We start from the raw sequence: 21268 nt of genomic DNA, 5'->3' as shown, positions 1-21268 counted from the left end.
AATGGACCTCTGAAGTTACAAACAATGGGAAAACTATTTAGAAAACTGGCAGAGATTCTGAGATCTTCTGAGAGAAACTGGAGAGGGATCTTGAGAAATTACAAACCTCACGTAAATGGACATCTTTTAGGACCTAATAAAGCATGTGTTTTTAACAAAAGATGTGGCCAAATGTAAAATCTATTCATCTGGGTGTTTAAATAATACATACAAATTAATACATTTACAGATTCTGTGATTTTTTTTCTTTGTAAATCAGGAAAAGGTTTGTAGATGGGTTAAAAATAAAAGATCTCTCTGTTAAATAAGAAGCGGCAGCATTTATCCTCCTTGTTGATATGTCAGTGGAATAAGTCAGAGAAGCACAAAAACTGGAAATGGTTCCCTAAAAGTGTCCCATGCATACTCACTCCATACCTCAACATTGCGAGACACAAAAATATCCATACTGTATTGTGTTCAGGTTAAAGGTCCGGGGATCAAATGTCAATAATAAGAGAGAAAAAAAAGATGGAGTTTGGTCACCAGATCTGAGCTTTGCAGAGATACATTAGACTTTAGCATACATTTAAAAAAAAATACTTATCAAGGAAATCATATACTTTTAAAGAATATACTTGATACAAATTGAATGTGACAATTTGGGATAATTGCATGCTATTTGCAATTCAATTAAAATGTAATAAATTTCTTATTGTCTTTGAAAAATTGTTACAGTGTACTGTTCAATGTACAGACAATAATTTACATGAAGAGGCAAAAGTTTCAAACACCTGAAATACTATTCATGCATTTTAAGCTACTCAAAAAAAAAAAAAAACTCTGCTTGTAATAACCTAGAACAGCGGTCCCCAACCTTTTCAGCACCAAGGACTGGTTTAATGTAAGACAATATTTTCACGGACCAGGCATTAAGGTGTGAAGCATAAATACAACAAAATAAAACGATATGACTGGCATAAAAACGGTGGTATTTTGTAAATATAATAAACATGAATCCATTGTGTATTCGTATGCAACTTTATTAGCAGCGTCCTCAAAACATCGCGCCAACACCACCCTGACTGATATTGCAACAGTGTCTGGGTTGTGTTCCCTGGGTTTCCACTAGGTGTCCTCCTTTCCCACGGTGTCTGTCACCTTATCACTTCCTGTTCCCTTATTTGGTCACCTTCCTCCTTGTTTGAGTTAACTGATTGTTCCCCACCTGTCTCCAGTTCCCCCATCATCCTTCTGTGTATTTATACCCGGTCTGTCTGTCTCTCTGTCACGGAGTCCTTGTCTTATGTGTGATACTATCCGTAGTCTGCTCTTGCCATGTGTTCTTGTTTTGTTTTTCATGTTTATTGGATATTCTAGTTTTGACCCTGCCTGGACTGTTTACCCTTTTGGATTGCCCCTCAATAAACCTCTTACCTGCACTTGGATCTCTCCTGTGTTTCCCGTATCACCGAACGTGACAGAAGGACTCCGTCACCCTGAGATCCAGCGGTATGTCGGTTGACGCTTCTTCCCCAGCCACCGAGCGGGAGAGAAGCAATCAGTTTGAGGGAACCCGCCTGGTCGTGTTTCGCAGGACCAGGGGAGGTCGCCGAGGAGGAGGTGGGCATGAGGCAACATGGCCGCCAACCCATTACCACGAAGCAAGACGGCCGCCAACCCAGCGCCACAGCACAAGATGGCCATTAACCCAGCGCAATATGGACGCCAGCCCAATGCCACAGCACAAAGTGGTCACCAGTCCAGTGCTACGGTGCAAGATGGCTGCTAGCTCAGCGCTAACGCCCAAGATGGCCGCTGACCAATTTCTCGATTACTTCGAGATGCTGTCAAAGATCCTAAAGATTCCCAAGACGGTTCACGTCATGGCTGCTGAGCCAGCGCCACAGCCCAAGATGGCCTCCAGCCCAGTGCCATAGCACCGGGTGGTCACCAGCCCAGCACCACAGCACAAGATGGCCGCTAACCCAGCGCCAATGCCCAAATTGGCCACCGATCCAGCACCACAACCCAAGAGGGCTCCCTGTCCAGAGTCATGGCCCAAGATGGCTGCTTGCCCAGCGCCGCTGCACAGGATGACAGTCACAGCTGACCCTCTGGAGTTGAGTCAGGTTCCAGTGAACTCTCCAGAGTAGAGTCAGGTTCCAGTGAACTCTCCAGAGTCGAGTCAGGTTCCAGTTAACTCTCCAGAGTCGAGTCAGGTTCCAGTTGGCACTCCAGAGTCGAGTCAGGTTACAGTGAACTCTCCAGAGTCGAGTCAGGTTACAGTGAACTCTCCAGAGTCGAGTCAGGTGTTCGTGGACCCTTCAGAGTCAGGGCTAGTCACCGATGATCCTCCAGAGTCAGGGCTAGTCACCGCTGACCCTCCAGAGCCAGGGCTAGTCACCGATGACCTTCCAGAGTCAGGGCTAGTCACCGATGACCTTCCAGAGTCAGGGCTAGTCACCGATGACCTTCCAGAGTCAGGGCTAGTCACCGCTGATCCACCAGAGTCAGGGCTAGGTACCATGGACTTTCCAGAGACAAGGCTGGTCACCATTGACCTTTCAGAGTCAAGTCAAGTCACTGGTGATCTTCAAGGACTGTGTCAAGTCACTGGTGATCTTCAAGGACTGTGTCAAGTCACTGGTGATCTTCAAGGACTGTGTCAAGTCACCGGTGATCTTCATGAACAAGTGCCAGTCACCAATGATCTTCGCGAGCAGAGTCAGGCCAGCGCCGATCTTCTGAAGTCCAGTAAGAACACCAGGGGATTACCAGAGCTTCGTTGTTCTTCTGGTCCGGCCGCACTGAGGTCTGATCCGCCCTGGAGGGCTTCCGCCTTGACCACATGGCTGTGGTGGTCTTCTGCTCCGCCCTGGGGGACTCCGGCCTCAACCACAGGGGTGTGGTGGTCTTCTGCTCCGCCCTGGGGGAATCCGGCATCGACCACAAGGACGTGGTGGTCTTCTGCTCCGCCCTGGGAGGCTTCCGCCCGGACCACACGGTTGTGGTGGTCTTCTGCTCCGCCCTGGGGGACTCCGGCCTCAACCACAGGGATGTGGTGGTCTTCTGCTCCGCCCTGGGGGAATCCGGTATCGACCACAAGGACGTGGTGGTCTTCTGCTCCGCCCTGGGAGGCTTCCGCCCGGACCACACGGTTGTGGTGGTCTTCTGCTCCGCCCTGGGGGACTCCGGCATCGACCACAGGGACGTGGTGGTCATCTGCTCTGCCCTGGGGGACTCCGACGTCGACCACAAGGATGTGGTGGTCTTCCGCTCCACCCTGGGGGACTCTGGCATCGACCACGAGGACGTGGTGGTCTTCTGCTCCGCCCTGGGGGGCTTCCGCTCTGACCACACGGTTGTGGTGGACTTCTGCTCTGCCCTGGGGGACTCCAGTCTACACCACACAGACGTGGTGGTCTTCTGCTCCGCCCTGGGGGGGCTTCATGTTGTTGTTTGTTTTTTGTTTTGTGTGTTCACTCCCGTCCCTGTTCCCCTCTGTTAGTCTGGCCCTCCGTCCCTCCCCCTGAGCCTCCACCTGTCCGCCTCCCTCCTGGTCTCTGTTTTTTGTCTGTCATGGAGCGTCTGGGAGCCGCTCCGTAGAGGGGGGGTACTGTCACAGTGTCTGGGTTGTGTTCCCTGGGTTTCCACTAGGTGTCCTCCTTTCCCACGGTGTCTGTCACCTTATCACTTCCTGTTCCCTTATTTGGTCACCTTCCTCCTTGTTTGAGTTAATTGATTGTTCCCCACCTCTCTCCAGTTCCCTCATCATCCTTATGTGTATTTATACCCAGTCTGTCTGAGTCTGTGTCACTGAGTCCTTGTCTTATGTGTGATACTATCCGTAGTCTGCTCTTGCCGTGTGTTCTTGTTTTGTTTTTCATGTTTATTGGATATTCTGGTTTTGACCCTGCCTGGACTGTTTACCCTTTTGGATTGCCCCTCAATAAACCTCTTACCTGCACTTGGATCTCTCCTGTGTTTCCTGTATCAGCGAACGTGACAGACGTGCATAACATGGATAATATATAATGAGCGAGTACATCATGAATCCATTTTCAAACAGTGTTTTTGTCTTATCTTTAATCACTATGGTACTCCTATTGAGAGTGAGGAGTCATGTTCCGATTTGGGAGGGGTCTGAGTCAATCGGCCATGATGGCAGGATACGCTATCGGTTGCCAGGGGCAATGCCTTCAGAACTTCACAGAGGCGCGACTAAACATTTCAGAGCGCTTTCATTTTTGCGCATTTATTTTGTCGGCTGAACAGATCGAGACGGATCTACGAATACGAGAAAGAAAAGGAAGAAAGTAAAGCAATGCAAAAACATAAGGCGAAAGAAAGGGGACCTTACAGGAACAAGCTCACACCAAGCGCAAAACAGCGGTGTTTGGAGAAGCTCTCAGGCATCCAAAATATCGACTCATACGAGCTTGCTGCAGCGGCACAGAGACCTGAACAATTTACCTCTGTGCACACATATGGATGACGTTCGTACATTGAACATCTCGTTACGATCTAGTGTTTACGAAACAGTAGCAGTTAATTACTTTGTCATTTTGGTCAAGAAGTGCATTCTAAATGCAATGTAATTACAATACACTAAAACGCATGTGAATAAACTTACTTTGACCAGTACAACACTGTTTTCATCACCTGCTGTAGATGGACCCAGCCACAGCAGAAAGCCTCGTAACTTTCCAAAGACTTGTGGCTTTTAAACTCCTACATTGTGTAGAAACTTAAACCAAAAACAATATAATTCCCAATGTCCATATGTGTAGATGGAGGTAATGGTCCAGGTCTCTGTGCTGCTGCAGGGAGCTCGTATGGGTCGATATTTTGGATGCTTGAGAGCTTCTCCAAATCCCGCTGTTTTGCGCTTTGTGTAACATTAAAAAAACTGTATTCCATTGTTCCTATGTTTTCCATATGTGTCGTGAGAGGTACTGGAGCAGTTTTTAACACAGCAGTAACTTCCATGCATGGTAAAACAGTGCAGAATTGCGAGAACCTCCTCTACTACCGAGTTAACAACACATGTAAACAATCCTGTTCCGCCGCCGGTATTCTGCCAACATGGCGGAGACTGTGATTTCAAGGGAGGGGCTTTGTGCTATGACGACAACTCCCCACTCTCAATAAAAAGTGTTTATATTCGGACTATTTTAGTCTGGTTGGGCTCGGCAACGCTGCAAAGTAGCGCAGTACCTGCGTGACTCGCCGCAGATGTACACAGAGAGAAGTAGCTCCGGCTACAATGTTCTTCCGCCAGATGTCAGCGCCAAAAGTTACCGACTGCAGCTTTAATGTAAGTTATTTATTCTTTCTTGTGCGGCCCGGTACAAAATGCCGCACGGACCAGTACCGGTCTGCGGCCCGGGGGTTGGGGACCGCTGACCTAGAACACTGTCTAAGACTTGATGGTTGCTCTGTTAATTCTTCGTCATCAGTTAGGAACCTAGGTGTGCTATTTGATCGCAATCTTTCCTTAGAAAGCCATGTTTCTAGCATTTGTAAAACTGTATTTTTTCCATCTCAAAAATATATCTTTATTACGGCCTATGCTCTCAATGTCAAATGCAGAAATGTTAATCCATGCATTTATGACCTCAAGGTTAGATTATTGTAATGCTTTATAGGGTGGTTGTTCTGCACGCTTAGTAAACAAACTACAGCTAGTCCAAAATGCAGCAGCAAGAGTTCTTACTAGAACCAGGAAGTATGACCATATTAGCCCGGTCCTGTCAACGCTACACTGGCTCCCTATCAAACATCGTATAGATTTTAAAATATTGCTTATTACTTATAAAGCCCTGAATGGTTTAGCACCTCAGTATTTGAATGAACTCCTTTTACATTATAATCCTCTACGTACGCTACATTCTCAAAACTCAGGAAATTTGATAATACCTAGAATATCAAAATCAACTGCAGGCGGCAGATCCTTTTCCTATTTGGCGCCTAAACTCTGGAATAACCAACCTAACATTGTTCAGGAGGCAGACACACTCTTGCAGTTTAAAACTAGATTAAAGACCCATCTCTTCAAACCTGGTTTACACATAATATACTAATATGCTTTTAATATCCAAATCAGTTAAAGGATTTTTAGGCTGCATTAATTAGGTAAACCGGAACTGGGAACACTTACCATAACACCTGATGTACTTGCTACATCATTAGAAGAATGGCATCTACGCTAATATTAGTCTGTTTCTCTCTTATTCAGAGGTCACCGTAGCCACCAGATCCAGTCTGTATCCAGATCAGAGGGTCACTGCAGTCGCCGGATCCAGTACGTATCCAGACCAGATGGTGCATCAGCACCTAGAAAGGACCTCTACTCCCCTGAAAGACAGCGGAGACCAGAACAAATAGAGCCCCAGATACAGATCCCCTGTAAAGACCTTGTCTCAGAGGACCACCAGGACAAGACCACAGGAAACAGGTGATTCTTCTGCACAATCTGACTTTGCTGCAGCCTGGAATTGAACTACCTGTTTCATCTGGTCAGAGGAGAACTGGCCCCCCAACTGAGCCTGGTTTCTCCTAAGGTTTTTTTCTCCATTCTGTGAGTTTCGATGGAGTTTCGGTTCCTTGCCGCTGTCGCCTCTGGCTTGCTTAGTTGGGGTCACTTCATCTACAGGGATATCGTTGACTTGATTGGAAATAAATGCACAGACACTATTTAAACTGAACAGAGATGACATCACTGAATTCAATGATGAACTGCCTTTAACTATCATTTTGCATTATTGACACACTGTTTTCCTAATGAATGTTGTTCAGTTGCTTTGACGCAATGTATTTAGTTTAAAACACTATATAAATAAAGGTGACTTGACTTGACTTGACTCAAATAATTCTAATATATTCTGGTGGGAAATATTTGAATTTGAATAAAAACCCATATTGAAGAGGCAATAATTCATGGTTTTAAATTTAACTACAAATTTAAAGGCGTTTTTTTAATGAAACTTGTATGTCATATATTATAAAATATTTATAAATACAAATTTGTAATGAAAAAGTTGCAGAGGGGTGACTTTAATGCCAGAGTGTGTGCTAACATTCTGGAAAACCATTGATATGGCAACATGAATGACAACGGTCAGGGCTTACTGGAACTTTGTAGCACCCCAATCTTTGTGTCCCTTCTTCATTGATGGTCCCAGGAAAGTTTCATTTCACCAGGCCCAAGCCTACTCTTCGTCTGGATTTTTCGCAGCATGCATTCCAGGAACTACTTGCTTCCAGCTTTGACTCATCACCTACTCATGCAGACATCTCGGCTACCTGTCAGCACTTCCACTCTCTTACCACAAAGGCTGCATTCTCCATCTTTGGAAAATTATCCAGATCCCAGCCTGACTTGTTCAAAACCCATGCCAGCCTGCTCCTACCTGCAATTGACTCTAAGCGTTCAGCCAGACTGTCCTACCTGCAGCATAACACTCTCTCAAATAAGGCAGCATTGAAGAAGGCTTTCTGCAATGTACAACGGGTCCCTCACATAGCCATGCAGGCTTACTGGAGCACACTGTGCGACCGTGTTCAGTCAAGTGCATCCATTGGAAACATCCGAGGAGTCTTTGAAGGTCTGAAAGAAGCCCAGTCCCAAAAAAATCCTCTCCACTCCGTTCCCTATCAGGTGAACTTCTGACTAATTTAGCATCTCAATTAGCGAGATGGGCAGAGCATTACAGCCTTCTCTATGCTCAGCCTGTCACAGCCAACACACTGGCAATAATTGCTGCTGTTCCTGAACTCCCCCCATGTCAGACCATGTGAGGAAGTAAAATCTGCAATTAGAGCACTGAAAAATAACAACTCTCGCGGAGCTGACGGCCTCCCCCCTGAGGCTTATAAGGCAGGTGGTGATGTTCTTGCCTCTGTCCTACATCATCTGGTTGTGATGTGCTGGAACAATGGATATCTCCCACATGTCCTTAGAGATGCCAACACAATCACCATATACAAGAACAAGGGGGACTGTGCAGACTGTAACAACTTCAGAGGAATATTTTTGCTCAGTCTTGCTGGAAAGATATTTGCTGGTACTATTCTACTACGTCTACAAATTCTTGTTGACCGTATCCTCCCTGAAAGCCAGTGTGCTGGCCGCTCCATAGCAGACATGGTGTTCTGTGCTTGTCAACTACAGGAAAAGTGTATTGAACAGCATAAACCTCTGTTCTTGGTGTTTGTTGACTTTACCAAGGCCTTTGACTATGTTAGTCGATCTGGAATTTTCCTTATCCTACAAAGACTTGGCTGACCTCCAAAGTAACTGAGTCAAGTCAAAGTCAAGTCTGCTTTATTGTCAATTCTTCCACATGTACAGTACATACATACAGAGAATAAAAATTGTGTTACTCTCAGACCCCCGGTGCATACAGATAACATTAACAGTAGAGCCTAAAAATCTAGATCAAATATAAAAGTAGATACAACTATACAATAAGGGAATGTAAAAAAAGACATCTAATAAAATTAAAAATCAAGTTAAATAAAGCAGCGCAAGGCACATGGCAGATAGAGTGCAAATCAGGTGAAGTGAACAAACAGTGCAGATAAAAGATTTTCATAATTCAGTGGTGCCTGTGGCAGAAGAGGGATGGGGGGGGTCAAGTTCTGGAGCGAGTTCAGCTTCCTGACAGCCTGGTGGATGAAGAAGCTGTGGGATGGGTGGGTGGCATCACCTGTGATGCAGAGGGCTTTGCGGGTGAGACGGGTTCCATAAATGTCCTGCAGGGAGGGGAGAGAGACACCAATGATCTTCTCAGCTGCTCTCACTATGCGTTGCAGAGTCTTTCGGCTGGACGCATGCAGGCGCAAAACCACACAGTGATGCAGCTCATTAAAATGCTGTCGATGGTGCCCCTGTAGAAGGTGTACATGATGGGGAGCTGGGCTCTAGCTCTTCTCAGTTTGCGGAGGAAGTAGAGACGCTGTTGTGATGTGTTGTCTTGGCCAGTGTTGCAGTGTTGTCGGTCCAGGAGAGGTCCTCTGTAATGTGCACACCCAGGAATTGGTGTTGCTCATGCTCTCCACAGTCGTACCGTTGATGGTCAGAGGAATGTGGTGAGTGTGCGCTCTCCCGAAGTCAACAACAATCTCCTTCATCTTCTCCACATGCAGAGAGAGATTGTTGTCATTGCACCATCCGGCCAGGCGACTCATCTCGCTCCTGTAGTTTGTCTCATCTTTGTTGCTAATGGGACCCACCACAGTCGTGTCATCCGCAAACTTAAATGAACAGTATGGGATTTTTGGCCACCAGGGGTCACTCAATCAAAATAATTACATAAGATTTACTTTGATGACGTCGGGAAATAGCGTAGGGTCATGGGAGTTGTTGTTCATTGGAACACATGCTCTGTCGCTCCCTATCATTCCTCATTCATTCTAACTTAGTATTTTGACAATCACGTCTTTTCGAATGAAGCTACTTTATCCAGCTAGATATAGAAAAAATGAAGATTTACATTATACTATACATGAGAACTAGTCTGTCTGCGTTTTACACAAGACATCATCGTTTCACAAAATATACGGATAGATACAGTTAGCTGAATGCATACCTGTTTATCAGAATGCAAACAAGTTCGGTATCTCTCTGTAGTCTCAGTTTGTCACGAAACTCTATCTTGGAAATGCAACTCCAATATTTACCCGTGTCTTGTTTCTTATCTTGTCCCAAAACCTTCCCGGGTCATTTATTTCACCCGTACGTTTGCGCTTCACAGAACGTGCAGGCAAAGCATAATCATGATCCATAACTAAGTTATTGATTGAGGTATAAATATGAATATAAACAATATAAATATAAGATATAATAGTCTCGATCAAGGCTAGCTACTACTTTTTCTTCTTTGTCTCATCTTTGCTTCTGTTCACCTTTGTATTTGGGGGTTCCGCAGGAAGTTAGATAAACTAGAGGGGTCAAAGTTTATATGACGCCATAGACGGGCGACAAAACGGAAATAAAGAAACGTGCCGTGTCTTCTAATTAAACTATAATTTTCACCGGATTTGAAAGTTCATGGAAACTGTCGGAATAATGTAAGCACAAAACTAAAAAATATATATAACATAGATATAGTGATTTCTGCTATTTTTAAAGCCGAAAAATTACATATTGCGCCTTTAATAAAGAGGTTGGAGTTGTGTGATCGTGTGCAGTCACTGAAGGTGGTTACTTAGTTTCATGAGGGCATGAAGGCAACCATACAGTCTGAAGGCACTCACTCTGAAGAGTTCAAAATTTGCCTACCTGGGTTACACAGTATCAAACAACAATAACCTTGATGCAGAGCTTGACATGCGCATTGGGAGGGCATCATCACTGTTTGGAAAACTGAGCAAGCGTGTCTACAACAAGTACCTCTCATTGCTCCTCAAAGTCTGTGTATACCATGCATGTGTACTTAGCAACTTACTATATGCAAGCGAGACATGGACAATATACAGGAGGCATGAACATCGCCTCAACGCCTTCCATTTTCGCTGCCTTCACTCTATACAGGGTGTATGCTAGAAGGATCAGGTGCCAAACTCTTTCATACTTGAGGTAACTGGTTCCAGTGACCTGTACACCATCCTTCGTGAATGCCACCTCCGCTGGATTGGGCATATTTATCGAATGAATGACGACCTGACACATCGTCATTTTGTGTCTTTGTACCATCATCATATCTTCTCATTAAATATCTGTACTCGCTATTGTTTCCAGACTGTCCTTTCACCAGCCGTCACAGAATGATCTCACCTACATGGAAGCAGCGAGCACCAATACCCTCACCGACTTCATGCACCACAGCGTCAAAAGGATGGATCAGCAGCAGGAGAGCATCTCGAACACCGGATGCGCTGTCCAAGCGCTGGTGGCACAGGTGTCCGAGCTCACCCAGCAGATCCATCAGCTCACGTCTCCCACTGCGCCCATCACACCGCCTGTGCCGTCCGTTCCCCCGGGGATTCCCCAGGACCACTTCCGGCCAGAGCTGCGACTTCCGGCGCCGGAGAACTACGCTGGTGAGCCAACTTTTTGTAGAACATTCCTTAACAAATGCTCGATGCATTTTGCTCTGCAGCCCCGCACTTTCGCTACGGAGGAATCCAAAACAGCATTCACGCTCACACTCTCTGGCAAGGCTGCCTTATGGGGAACGGCGGTGTGGGAAAATCAACATCCGTGTTGTGCCTCGTTCCACCTCCTATCAGATGAGATGAAGAGAGTCTTTGACAGGGCCGCGACCGGCAGGGAGGCCGCCCATCGCCTCTCGGAACTCCGGCAAGGACATTCATCTGTCACCGACTATTCCATCGAGTTCCGTACCCTGGCTGCAGCGTGCTAGTGGAACGAGGCGGCGCAGTGGGATAGATTCCTGCATGGGTTATCCGACCGTGTTCAGCAGGAGATCTACCTCCTCGAGCTGCCCCCTACTCTCAACGAACTCATAGACCTGGCATTGTGGGTGGAGGCCAGGTTTAATCGCCTGGGCCGCCAACACAGTCCTTCAAGACCTCCATTCTCTCCTGGTAGGGGGCGCTTGAGTCGAGAGAACGCGGTCGGTTCTGTCGACGATCACGAGCCCATGCAGGTGGGTCGAGCTCGGCTGTCCCGGAGGGAGAGGGAACGGCGGAGGTCCCAAGGACTATGTTTATACTGTGGAGGCTCTGACCATAACAACTACTCTTGCCCGGTAAAAGAGTCAGCCCGATAGTAAACCTGAGGCTACTATCGGGTGGGATCTCCGCTGAGAAGTCCTCACCCACATCATCGACCCTCCTTCCGGTGAGACTGCGGTGGAAGAATCACCATCATGAATGCCAAGCCCTTCTGGACTCCGGAGCCGAAGGTAATTTCATTGATTCTTCACTTGCTCATCACCTGAACGTCCTTCCTGTGTCTCTTCCCATCCATGTCACCGCACTCAACGGCCAGGAACTGCCTCACGTCACCCACCATACTGAACCCATCACACTCATCACATCTGGCAACCATCAAGAAACCATTTCCTTTTTCCTCATGGACTCCCCTGTTGCTCCCATTGTTTTAGGTAACCCCTGGTTGTTCAAACATAATCCACGAGTGGAATGGGGTTCTAACACTGTCACATTGTGGAGTGAAAGTTGTCATGAGTCTTGTCTGGTTTCTGCCTGTCCTGTTGTTCCTGTTTCTGTTTTTCAGAAGGAGACCATGGCTTTGCCAAATGTGCCCATTGAGTACCTGGACCTGAAGGAAGTGTTCAGTAAGTCCCGGGCTGCTTCTCTTCCTCCGCATCGTCCCTACGACTGTGCCATAGACTTGTGTCAGGTAAATCTCCGCATAAAGGCAAGTTATACTCTCTTTCTATCCCTGAGAGGGAGGCCATGGAGAAAGATATTTCTGATTCCTTAGCCTCTGGATTCATCCGTCCTTCCTCTTCTCCAGCGGGGGCGGGGTTCTTTTTTGTGGGTAGGAAGGATGGATCTCTGTGACCTTGCATTGATTACCGAGAGCTGAACAACATTACTATTAAGAATACTTATCCATTAGCACTCATGTCTTCAGCTTTCGAGAGGTTGCAGGGAGCATCTGTATTCACAAAATTGGATTTACGTAATGCTTATCATTTGGTCCGCATCAGGAAGGGGGATGAATGGAAAACTGCCTTTAATACCCCTAGAGGGCACTTTGAATATTTGGTGATGCCGTTCGGGCTCTCCAACTCGCCCGGGATTTTTCAGGCACTCGTGAATGACGTGTTGAGAGATATGGTAGATCAGTTTATATATGTTTACCTGGATGACATACTGATTTTTTAAATGAGGATTCCAGTATCTGGTGGACTGGGAAGGTTGCGGTCCGGAGGAGAGGAGTTGGGTACCTGCTAGGGACATATTGGATCATTCCCTTATTGATGAATTCAATCAGGAGGTAGGCCCTTCTGGGAACTCCAGGAGGAGTTCTTAGAGTGGGGGGGGGGTTGGGGGTGTACTGTCACGGTTGGTAAACCGTGATCTCGGGTTGTTTACACTTTGTGGTGAATTCTGTGTGTTCCGCGTCTGCACTGATTAGTTGTGGGCGTCTCTGTTAATTGTATCAGCAACAGCTGCCACTCATTACTCATCCACTATATATTGGCTTGTCTCACGTCCTGTGTTTGTGAGATCATTGTTTCATGTCGTTGTGTTTACCCCCGTCTGGCTTCTGTGTAGTTTGCGTTGGATGTCTATGTTTCCCCAGAACCTCATCCACTCTCCGCACGATCACTCAGCCACGGACACTTACCTTCGGCTCTGTTCCCCGCAGTTCCTGTGCTACTCTCTCCTGCTGCCTCACGCCGTCAACACCCGGATACTTCACCTTCTCTCCACCACCGTCTGGACTTCTCACCGCCACAACCATCCCTCTGGAGTGTTGCTGTATCATCGTCATTGTGTCTTTGTACCATCATCATATCTTCTCATTAAATATCTGTACTCGCTATTGTTTCCAGACTGTCCTTTCATCAGCCGTCACACACCCGCCTCCCAAAAATCTTGCTATATGATTAGCTGGCAAATGCCCCCCCGCAAACATGGTTGCCCCCAACTACGTTTTAAAGACGTCATTAAGAGGGATCTTCAGGCCTTCTCCATCAACTTGGACAACTGGGAGGCACTTGCAGACAGACCCAGCTGGCATGCAGAAATTAAAAATGGCCACATCGTTTCTCAGGAGGCTTACAAATCATTTCTGGAAGAGAGACACTCAAAACGGGAAGCAGTTTGTCGTACTCGACATTAACGGCCATAGTATAGTAGTATACACTGTAACAAATTTCTGTAGTTTTCACAGCATTATTACTGTAAAATGAACAAGTCCATACTGTAGAAAATGTTTACAGTATTTTGCTGTAAATCTGCAAAGCATCATGGGTAAAATTACAATAGCAGTAATAGCAGCAATAGTAAAAGTTTTTTTGCTATGAATCATAGTACAGTAATTTTGAGCAGGATTTTTTTCTCTGCTGGATTATCCAACTAGATGCACCTATGTTTTTCCATTTACCCTTAGAAAGGTAAAGTTGCTCATTATTTTTTATCATATATTGTTATATTTGCAAAATTCACTCCTGAAGTTAATGTTACACATCTTTCACTTTCAGAGTTCATCATGTAGATTAAAGACACCAGTTCTCAACAAAACCGTGTCAGAAGAAATAAGGTAATCAGCGAAACAGCCTCAGACTAAAAGGCATCAGATCTCGTAACTTAGATATCAGTCTCTCATATGCTTAAAGGGGGGGGGGGGGGTGAAATGCTATTTCATGCATACTGGGTTTTTTACACTGTTAAAGAGTTGGATTCCCATGCTTAACATGTACAAAGTTTCAAAAATTAAGTTGTACATTTCTGGTTTGTTTCTGAAAGTGTTTTTTTGAGTATGGGTCTGTGTGACGTTAGATGGAGTGGAATTTCCTTATATGGGTTCTAAGGGCACTTTTACTGGAAGAGCGCGCGCGCGCCCGTAGACCAGAGCAGATACATTCACTGACCAGAGCGAGAAGGCGAAATGTCCCCAAAGAAGTGTGTTTTTGGTTGCCAGGGCAAGACAACCCTGCACAGATTACCAAAAGGAACAGCATTAAGGGACCAGTGGTTGGAGTTTATTTTTACTACAGAGCATCAATGGAGTTGTGCAAGTGTTTTTGTTTGTTCCCTGCATTTCGAAGATGCTTGTTTTACAAACAAGGCCCAGTTTGACGCCAGATTTGCAAAGCGTTTATTTCTTAAGGATGATGCAGTTCCAACGAAAAAGGGTCACGATCGTGTGTTGGAACCACATGCGGTGAGTAAAACTGCTTCAAATATCTCTGTGTTGTTAACTTAGCTATCAGCGCGTAAGCACATCAAGTAAACAACATGCGATGTATGGTCTGGCCACTGTAGGTTTCTGTTTGTTTATTGTTAAACCACTCCAAACAACAATACACAATGCGTGTGAAAAAAATGTAAATGTGCACAAAGCGCGCTACTTCATTGAAATGCTCTACTATTCCATAGTTTTTCTATGAAAATATTAGTCTGATGTGTAAAACGGTTCCGCTTGTGTACTGATAAGTCACATACAATAATCCATAAATCAATTAATGTCCTCATAAACCACGAGTAAACACACACACATGTTGTAAAAGTAGTGCATGACATGGTGTTCTAAAAACACTGCGCTCAAATTAAAATAATTTCTACTTTTAAAAAAACTCTCGAGACCTTGTGTTTTCCCCCTTTTCACTGCCCATCTCACGTTTTTCTAAGCAAAAACGCATTCTGTATGAACGAGCCCTTAGTATTGTTTAGATCCTTGTTCTGCATGGAATTACTATTTGATTGTAGTTTGGCAAGGTGATTATTCTGAAAGTCATGTTGCCAGTAAAGAACCACATTTTGGAATTTATTTAATTATTTGTTTATTTATTTATTCAATTATTCTTTACTTATAGAGCACATCTACATATGTTCCTACCAGCCAGGACTTACTTTCTGTCAAGCACACGGAATGTCAAAAAGAACATAAAACAACTGTGTCTGCTGAAGTGAAAGCCAAACCACTAATGCAATCTATAGGAATTCAGTGTGCTATTTTTCCATCTCAAAAGACAGCTGCCACACAGTTATCTTTCACTAAACAGACAGGACATGTACGGAGCAAAGGTATGTATATAATGTGAAACGGTTCTTACTACCTTTACCTTATAGATCAATTTAAAGGCACTGTTATATTTATAAAGGGGGACCTAAATCAAATATAAATGTTTACTGTGTCAGGCACACAGGAAACAGTTTCCTTTACAAGTGTTAGTACTGAGACAACACCGGTTGGAACATGGAGGCATATGTCATCTACACCAATAAAGGCATCAACATCTGGATTCGGTCCAACACCAGTTAAAAGGCCGAAGACAGAATTGCTGGATGAGGAAGAGATTCCAACAAATTTATCAGAAATTCAACAAACTCTAGATTCCTTATATGAGCCTGGTGACTCTGTTGCAGAGCCTTCTGAAACAAGGTAATGTTTTTCAAATGTACATTGTTATTCATTAAGTTTGTTGTTAATTTATCATTAATATTCCATACTTTGCCATTACTTATAGTGGGATGGACATCTCTTGTGATTACACCGATGCAAAGTACACTGTTTTCGAAAGCTCTCTCAGAGAGCTTTTTAAAACATGTCCTTTTTGCAAGAATAACTGCAATGTACAGCGACGTCGGCTTGGGACATTTGTGTCATTCTGTCAGGTCTGCGAACACTGTCAATATACCAAAAAATGGCAGAGCCAGCCTGTGAAAGGAAGCACCCCAGTTGGAAACCTGCAAATGTCAGCAGCAGTGTATTTCACTGGTGGATCATTTATTCAAATGCATAAGTTATTTTAGGATTATTATGTTCACGTTGTTTTTTAGAATTCACAAAGGAAACAACCCATAATTCCATTTCTCCTATGTTGCCAGATTTGCAGAGCTATGAATCTACAAATTCACCACTTCAGATCATTCAGAATGCATGCTCGGATGTTTCTTGAACCAGCCATATTTCACAAGTGGAAGATGGATCAGCAGGCCATGTTCCAGTCACTACAACCGTTGGGCAAAATTGCACTGAGTGGCGATATGCGTGCTGATTCTCCAGGTGATTTTTAAAATAATATGTATTCTATGTTAACAATACTTTGTAATCATACTAATGTAAATGTACATATTTTTGGTTCGGCAGAGTATTGTATTAACTTACAAATGTTTTCTATATTTAGGACATTCTGCCAAATATGGCAGCTATACTTTATTGCATCTTGACAGCAATAAAATTCTGGACATTCAACTAATACAGGTACATTTCTCTTGCAGTCTTTAGTAGTGCTCCATGTTTTTTTATGTGACTTTGCATTTGGTAAGGTGTTTTTGATTGTGATATTTTTTTTTTTTTTTTTTTTTTTTTAAGAGCAATGAAGTTGGAGGAAGTGCACACATGGAGAAGGAAGGACTCAGAAGAGGTCTGGATCATCTAGAGTCCAACCATTTACAAGTAGATTACATTATGACTGATCGCCACACCCAGGTGCAGAAATATCTGAGTGAGAGAGAGATCAAACAGTACTATGATGTTTGGCACCTCGAGAAGGGTAAATGGAAGTCAAAATTGATGAATACATATATCACCTTATTTTTTAACCGTGTACATGTGCTTATTAGTAAAAAAATTTTTAACTTAATTTTCACTTTATCTTTCTAGGCTGTATCTTGTGGCAATGCATTTTAACGAGAATGCTGATCGTGAACAGGCAATGAACTTGGAAGGCAAAGCTGTCTATCGAATAATGTATCCAAAATCTAAGAAGGGACAACCAATTGTGAAGACAGTTATGCAAACAAATAATAGTAAATAAGAGTTTTTTTTATGGCAGGATACGTCAAAGATCTGATGAGACTTTGTCCATGTTTGTAGAGGTGTTTGAAGACCCTGCCTATTATGTTGAGAAACTACGAAAAGTACCCATTCCAGATTCCTTATCAGAACAGTTTGACAAGCCGACAAAGGAGGATCTCATTGCTAGACATGTGTCTAGGTTCAATCTAGTGGTGCCCGGTAGCCAACATAATTCCCACCAGCATCAGGAAACTCTTGCCGAATCCGGAGGACAACACATGATGGAATGACCACGCGCTCATGTCTGCCAAGATATCCCCAGCACCAGCTGACAAAACTACGATAGGCAAGATACCTGAAACCTCTGGCAGAGTGGTGGAATTGTTACATAGTCTGTAATGCAGCATTTTGTATTATGTTCAACAAATACTTCTTGTACATTTGTATGCTATATTTTTTAAATGTCCCTGCAAATACATTTTTCCAATTATTGATATTTAAATTTATTTCATTACAATGCGCACCTTGCTAGATAAATAAACACAATTTACAAAGTTTATTGTTTTTAGATCTGTATAATAACATAATGATAAAATCTGAGATCTTTTTTCATAATTACTCACTCCTCCTCTCTTCTCCTTCTAAGTGGGCCATAGTCAGCTCTGTAAATGTTATTTATGTTCTGAAGTGTATAGACTGGTTGGATAATACCTAAAATGTTATATAATGATCCCAAAAGTTTATAAACGAAGGTGAAGGAATAATGTGTAAAATATTTTAAGAAGACATTGCTAAAGTGCACTTAGTAAGCTAATTGTATGCTATCATATTAAGTCTTATATATATATATAAAAAAAACAACTTTACACATTATAATGCATTGCAATACATAAGTATACTTCTACTTCTTGGCAGCAAACATTTTCCACCTCAGTTGGCATCAAACTGCACTTTCCGCATGTACACCTTTAAAGAAAAGAAAAAAAAGACAACATAAAGTGGAACTTATTCATTTTCGAAAACAGCTAAGCAAATATATACAGTTTCAATACATACTACATAGAGACGTCCTGCTGTAGTCGTTGCTGCTGCTGCTGCTGCTGCTGCTCTAGTTCAGTTTCAGCCTCGGGATCTGATTCTGGATCATAAATGTACGGCTGAATCTTACAGTTAGCCATGGTTTCTTTTCTGTCTATGTCCACGACTGCTTTTGTGCTCTAGAGTTATATGTGCTCACATATGTTATTATGGTATATTATTCTTTCTTTTATCTGCATTGTACCTCTGCTCTAGCTTGTTTCCTTCTAATAGAACTGGAAATGCAAACTAATTGTCGGATTTGTGTCAAATTGCTTGTTTTGTTACTTAGAGCCTTCAGTTCTGATGGCCTGTTGCCTGTTGGGGTTGGTATGATTTTTTATGTTTTTGTAAGTCTCTTATGCACAAGTTGGTGGAAAGTAACGAATTAAATTTACTCGCGGTACTGTAATTGAGTAGCTTTTTTGTGTACTTCTACTTTTTAAAGTAATTTTTAAAATATGTAATTTTACTTTTACTTAAGTATATTTTGTTTGAAGTATTGTACTTCGCTACATTTTAAAACACATTCATTACTGAGTAAAAAAATAATAATAATAATAATAATAATTCGCTCCCTGGAAACTACGTCAGTAAATAATGGGCAGGAGAACAAACTGGCGCTAAAATCACAAGAAAGATGCAGACGGACAAAAAAGGCGTTAGTGGTGCAGACACCGCTGAAAACGAAACCCAGTCATATTCTGAAGTTGAACTCGAAGGAAATGAAGTGAACCCCTGGCCATATTTATGCTCTATGCAGTGTAAACTGTGCTTACCTAGAGAGACCAAACTAGCAGCTTATAAAATCTCGACATCGACCCTTCGCAAGCATGTAGAGGTAAGCTGAATAATTGCAACGTTGCATTGGTGGTTAAAAAGAAGCTTTGACATTTTAGCAAGAGGTTTTGCACAAATTAGCCAAAAAGACTGGTGCGGAGTGTGCGATATCGTCTGCTATAATATCATTGTTGTTTTAACAATGTGCGCGCGCATTTACAGTGCGTTCTTTCACTGTGTGATTCAGTCTGTTAAAATGCATTTAAACTGATCACAAAATTGAAGATATAGGGGCAGAAAATTTACATATATAATTTTCATATAGTAAATCAAAATCAAACAAAGAATGCCGTCTTTTCCTCCAAAAATCATGATTATATACATATATATATATATATATATATATATATATATATATATATATATGTATATATATATATATATATATATATATATGTATATATATATATATATATATATATATATATATATATATTACAACAGGTCAATTAAGTTAACTAAGAGTAACTAACAAGTTAATTAAGAGACTTGCGTTTTAGATACCATATTGCCTGTTTTTGCTCTATTTTTGCAACAAAAAATAATTCCAAACATAGGGTGTGTGTTCACTGCTCTGTGTGTGTGTGCATTTCGGATGGGTTAAATGCAGAGCACAAATTCTGAGTATGGGTCACCATACTTGGCTGAATGTCACTTCACTTTAAATGATTAAATTAGCTGGATCAGGTTTGTTTAATTAGGGTTATATCTAAACTGTGCAGGACTGTGGACTGAGTCTGACACCCTTGGTCCCATTTTTGCCAGTAATTTTTACTCTGAGTAAATTTTAAACAAGCTACTTTTTACTTTTACTTGAGTAGATTTTTAGACTGGTACTTTTACTTGTACTTAAGTAAAATTTCATTCATGTAATGGTACTTTTACTTGAGTAGAATATTTTTGTACTCTTTCCACCTCTGTGCACAACACAGCTTGATGTATGAAATTAAATCGTTAAAGCTGAATTTTCAGCATCATTACTCCAGTCTTCAGTGTCACATGATCCTTCAGAAATCATTCTAATATGCTGATTTGCTGCTCAAGAAACATTTCTGATTATTATCAATGTCAAAAACAGCCATGCTGCTTCATTTTTAGGATTCTTTGATGAATAAACAATTATTTAATAAGTATAGCATTTATTTAACGTATTAACTTTTGATAAGTGATAAGACATGGATAATAATCAGAAATATTTATTGAACAGCAAATCATTATGTAATTAGAATGATTCTGAAGGATCATGTGACACAAAAGAGTGGTGTAATTAAAATTCAGCTTAGATCACAGAAATTAATTACATTTTACAATATATTTAAATAGAAAACTGGTGTTAAACTGTAATACTATTTTACAGTATTATTGTTTTTTTCTTCATTTTGATCAAATAAATTCAGCCTTGGTGAGCAGAAGAGACTTTTTTCAAAGATGTAAAATATCTTACTGACTCCATATTTTTTAACTGTAAATTACAGCTATGGTGTACCCACTTAAATTATACTTCGGCCTGTGCAGTCCATTCTTAATAATGAGGATAAATAATACATTTACAACTATAAATAATACATTTAAGGGATAACACGAACACTTAATCAAAACATTGATTTTTGAGAGCATTAGTGGCAGTGTGCCGATTTTTGCACAAACGAGGGCAGCAGCAGCTATGGTGCTTGGTCTTTAATGAGGTCACAAAATTCTGGACTATTGATAATACCAAGGATTTATCAAAGTCCACTAAAGGAGCTAGAGCTATTTGCTATTTTACTTCGAAATGGCCTTCTTGATCATGTTTGGGGCTCAAACACAATCTTTTATTTTTAAATTAGATTAAAATACCTATTTTTAGCCAAGTATTCACACAACACATCTGATAAACTTACACTCCAGTTATACGCAATGAAATAAATAATCTTTTGTCTGAAATAATACGAACAGCTATGCTAAACTTTCTCCTTTTGA

General features: G+C 42.4%; 1 protein-coding gene across 1 annotated transcript; it reads left to right on the top strand.

The window, feature by feature from the left end:
* Positions 1-15362: 15362 nt before the first annotated feature.
* LOC113046429 (uncharacterized) lies at positions 15363-18233 on the top strand. Its single transcript, XM_026207284.1, has 7 exons — positions 15363-15675; positions 15790-16033; positions 16119-16395; positions 16480-16657; positions 16779-16855; positions 16967-17147; positions 17258-18233. The coding sequence occupies exons 1-7, from the start codon at positions 15576-15578 to the stop codon at positions 17311-17313; spliced, it is 1113 nt and encodes a 370-aa protein (XP_026063069.1). The 5' UTR covers positions 15363-15575; the 3' UTR covers positions 17314-18233.
* The last annotated feature ends 3035 nt before the right edge of the window (positions 18234-21268 follow it).

This window comes from Carassius auratus, chromosome 27, assembly GCF_003368295.1.
Source record: "Carassius auratus strain Wakin chromosome 27, ASM336829v1, whole genome shotgun sequence".
Classification (NCBI taxonomy): domain Eukaryota; kingdom Metazoa; phylum Chordata; class Actinopteri; order Cypriniformes; family Cyprinidae; genus Carassius; species Carassius auratus.
Note: the sequence above shows the minus strand (reverse complement) of the source record. Positions and strands in the feature narration are given on the sequence as shown.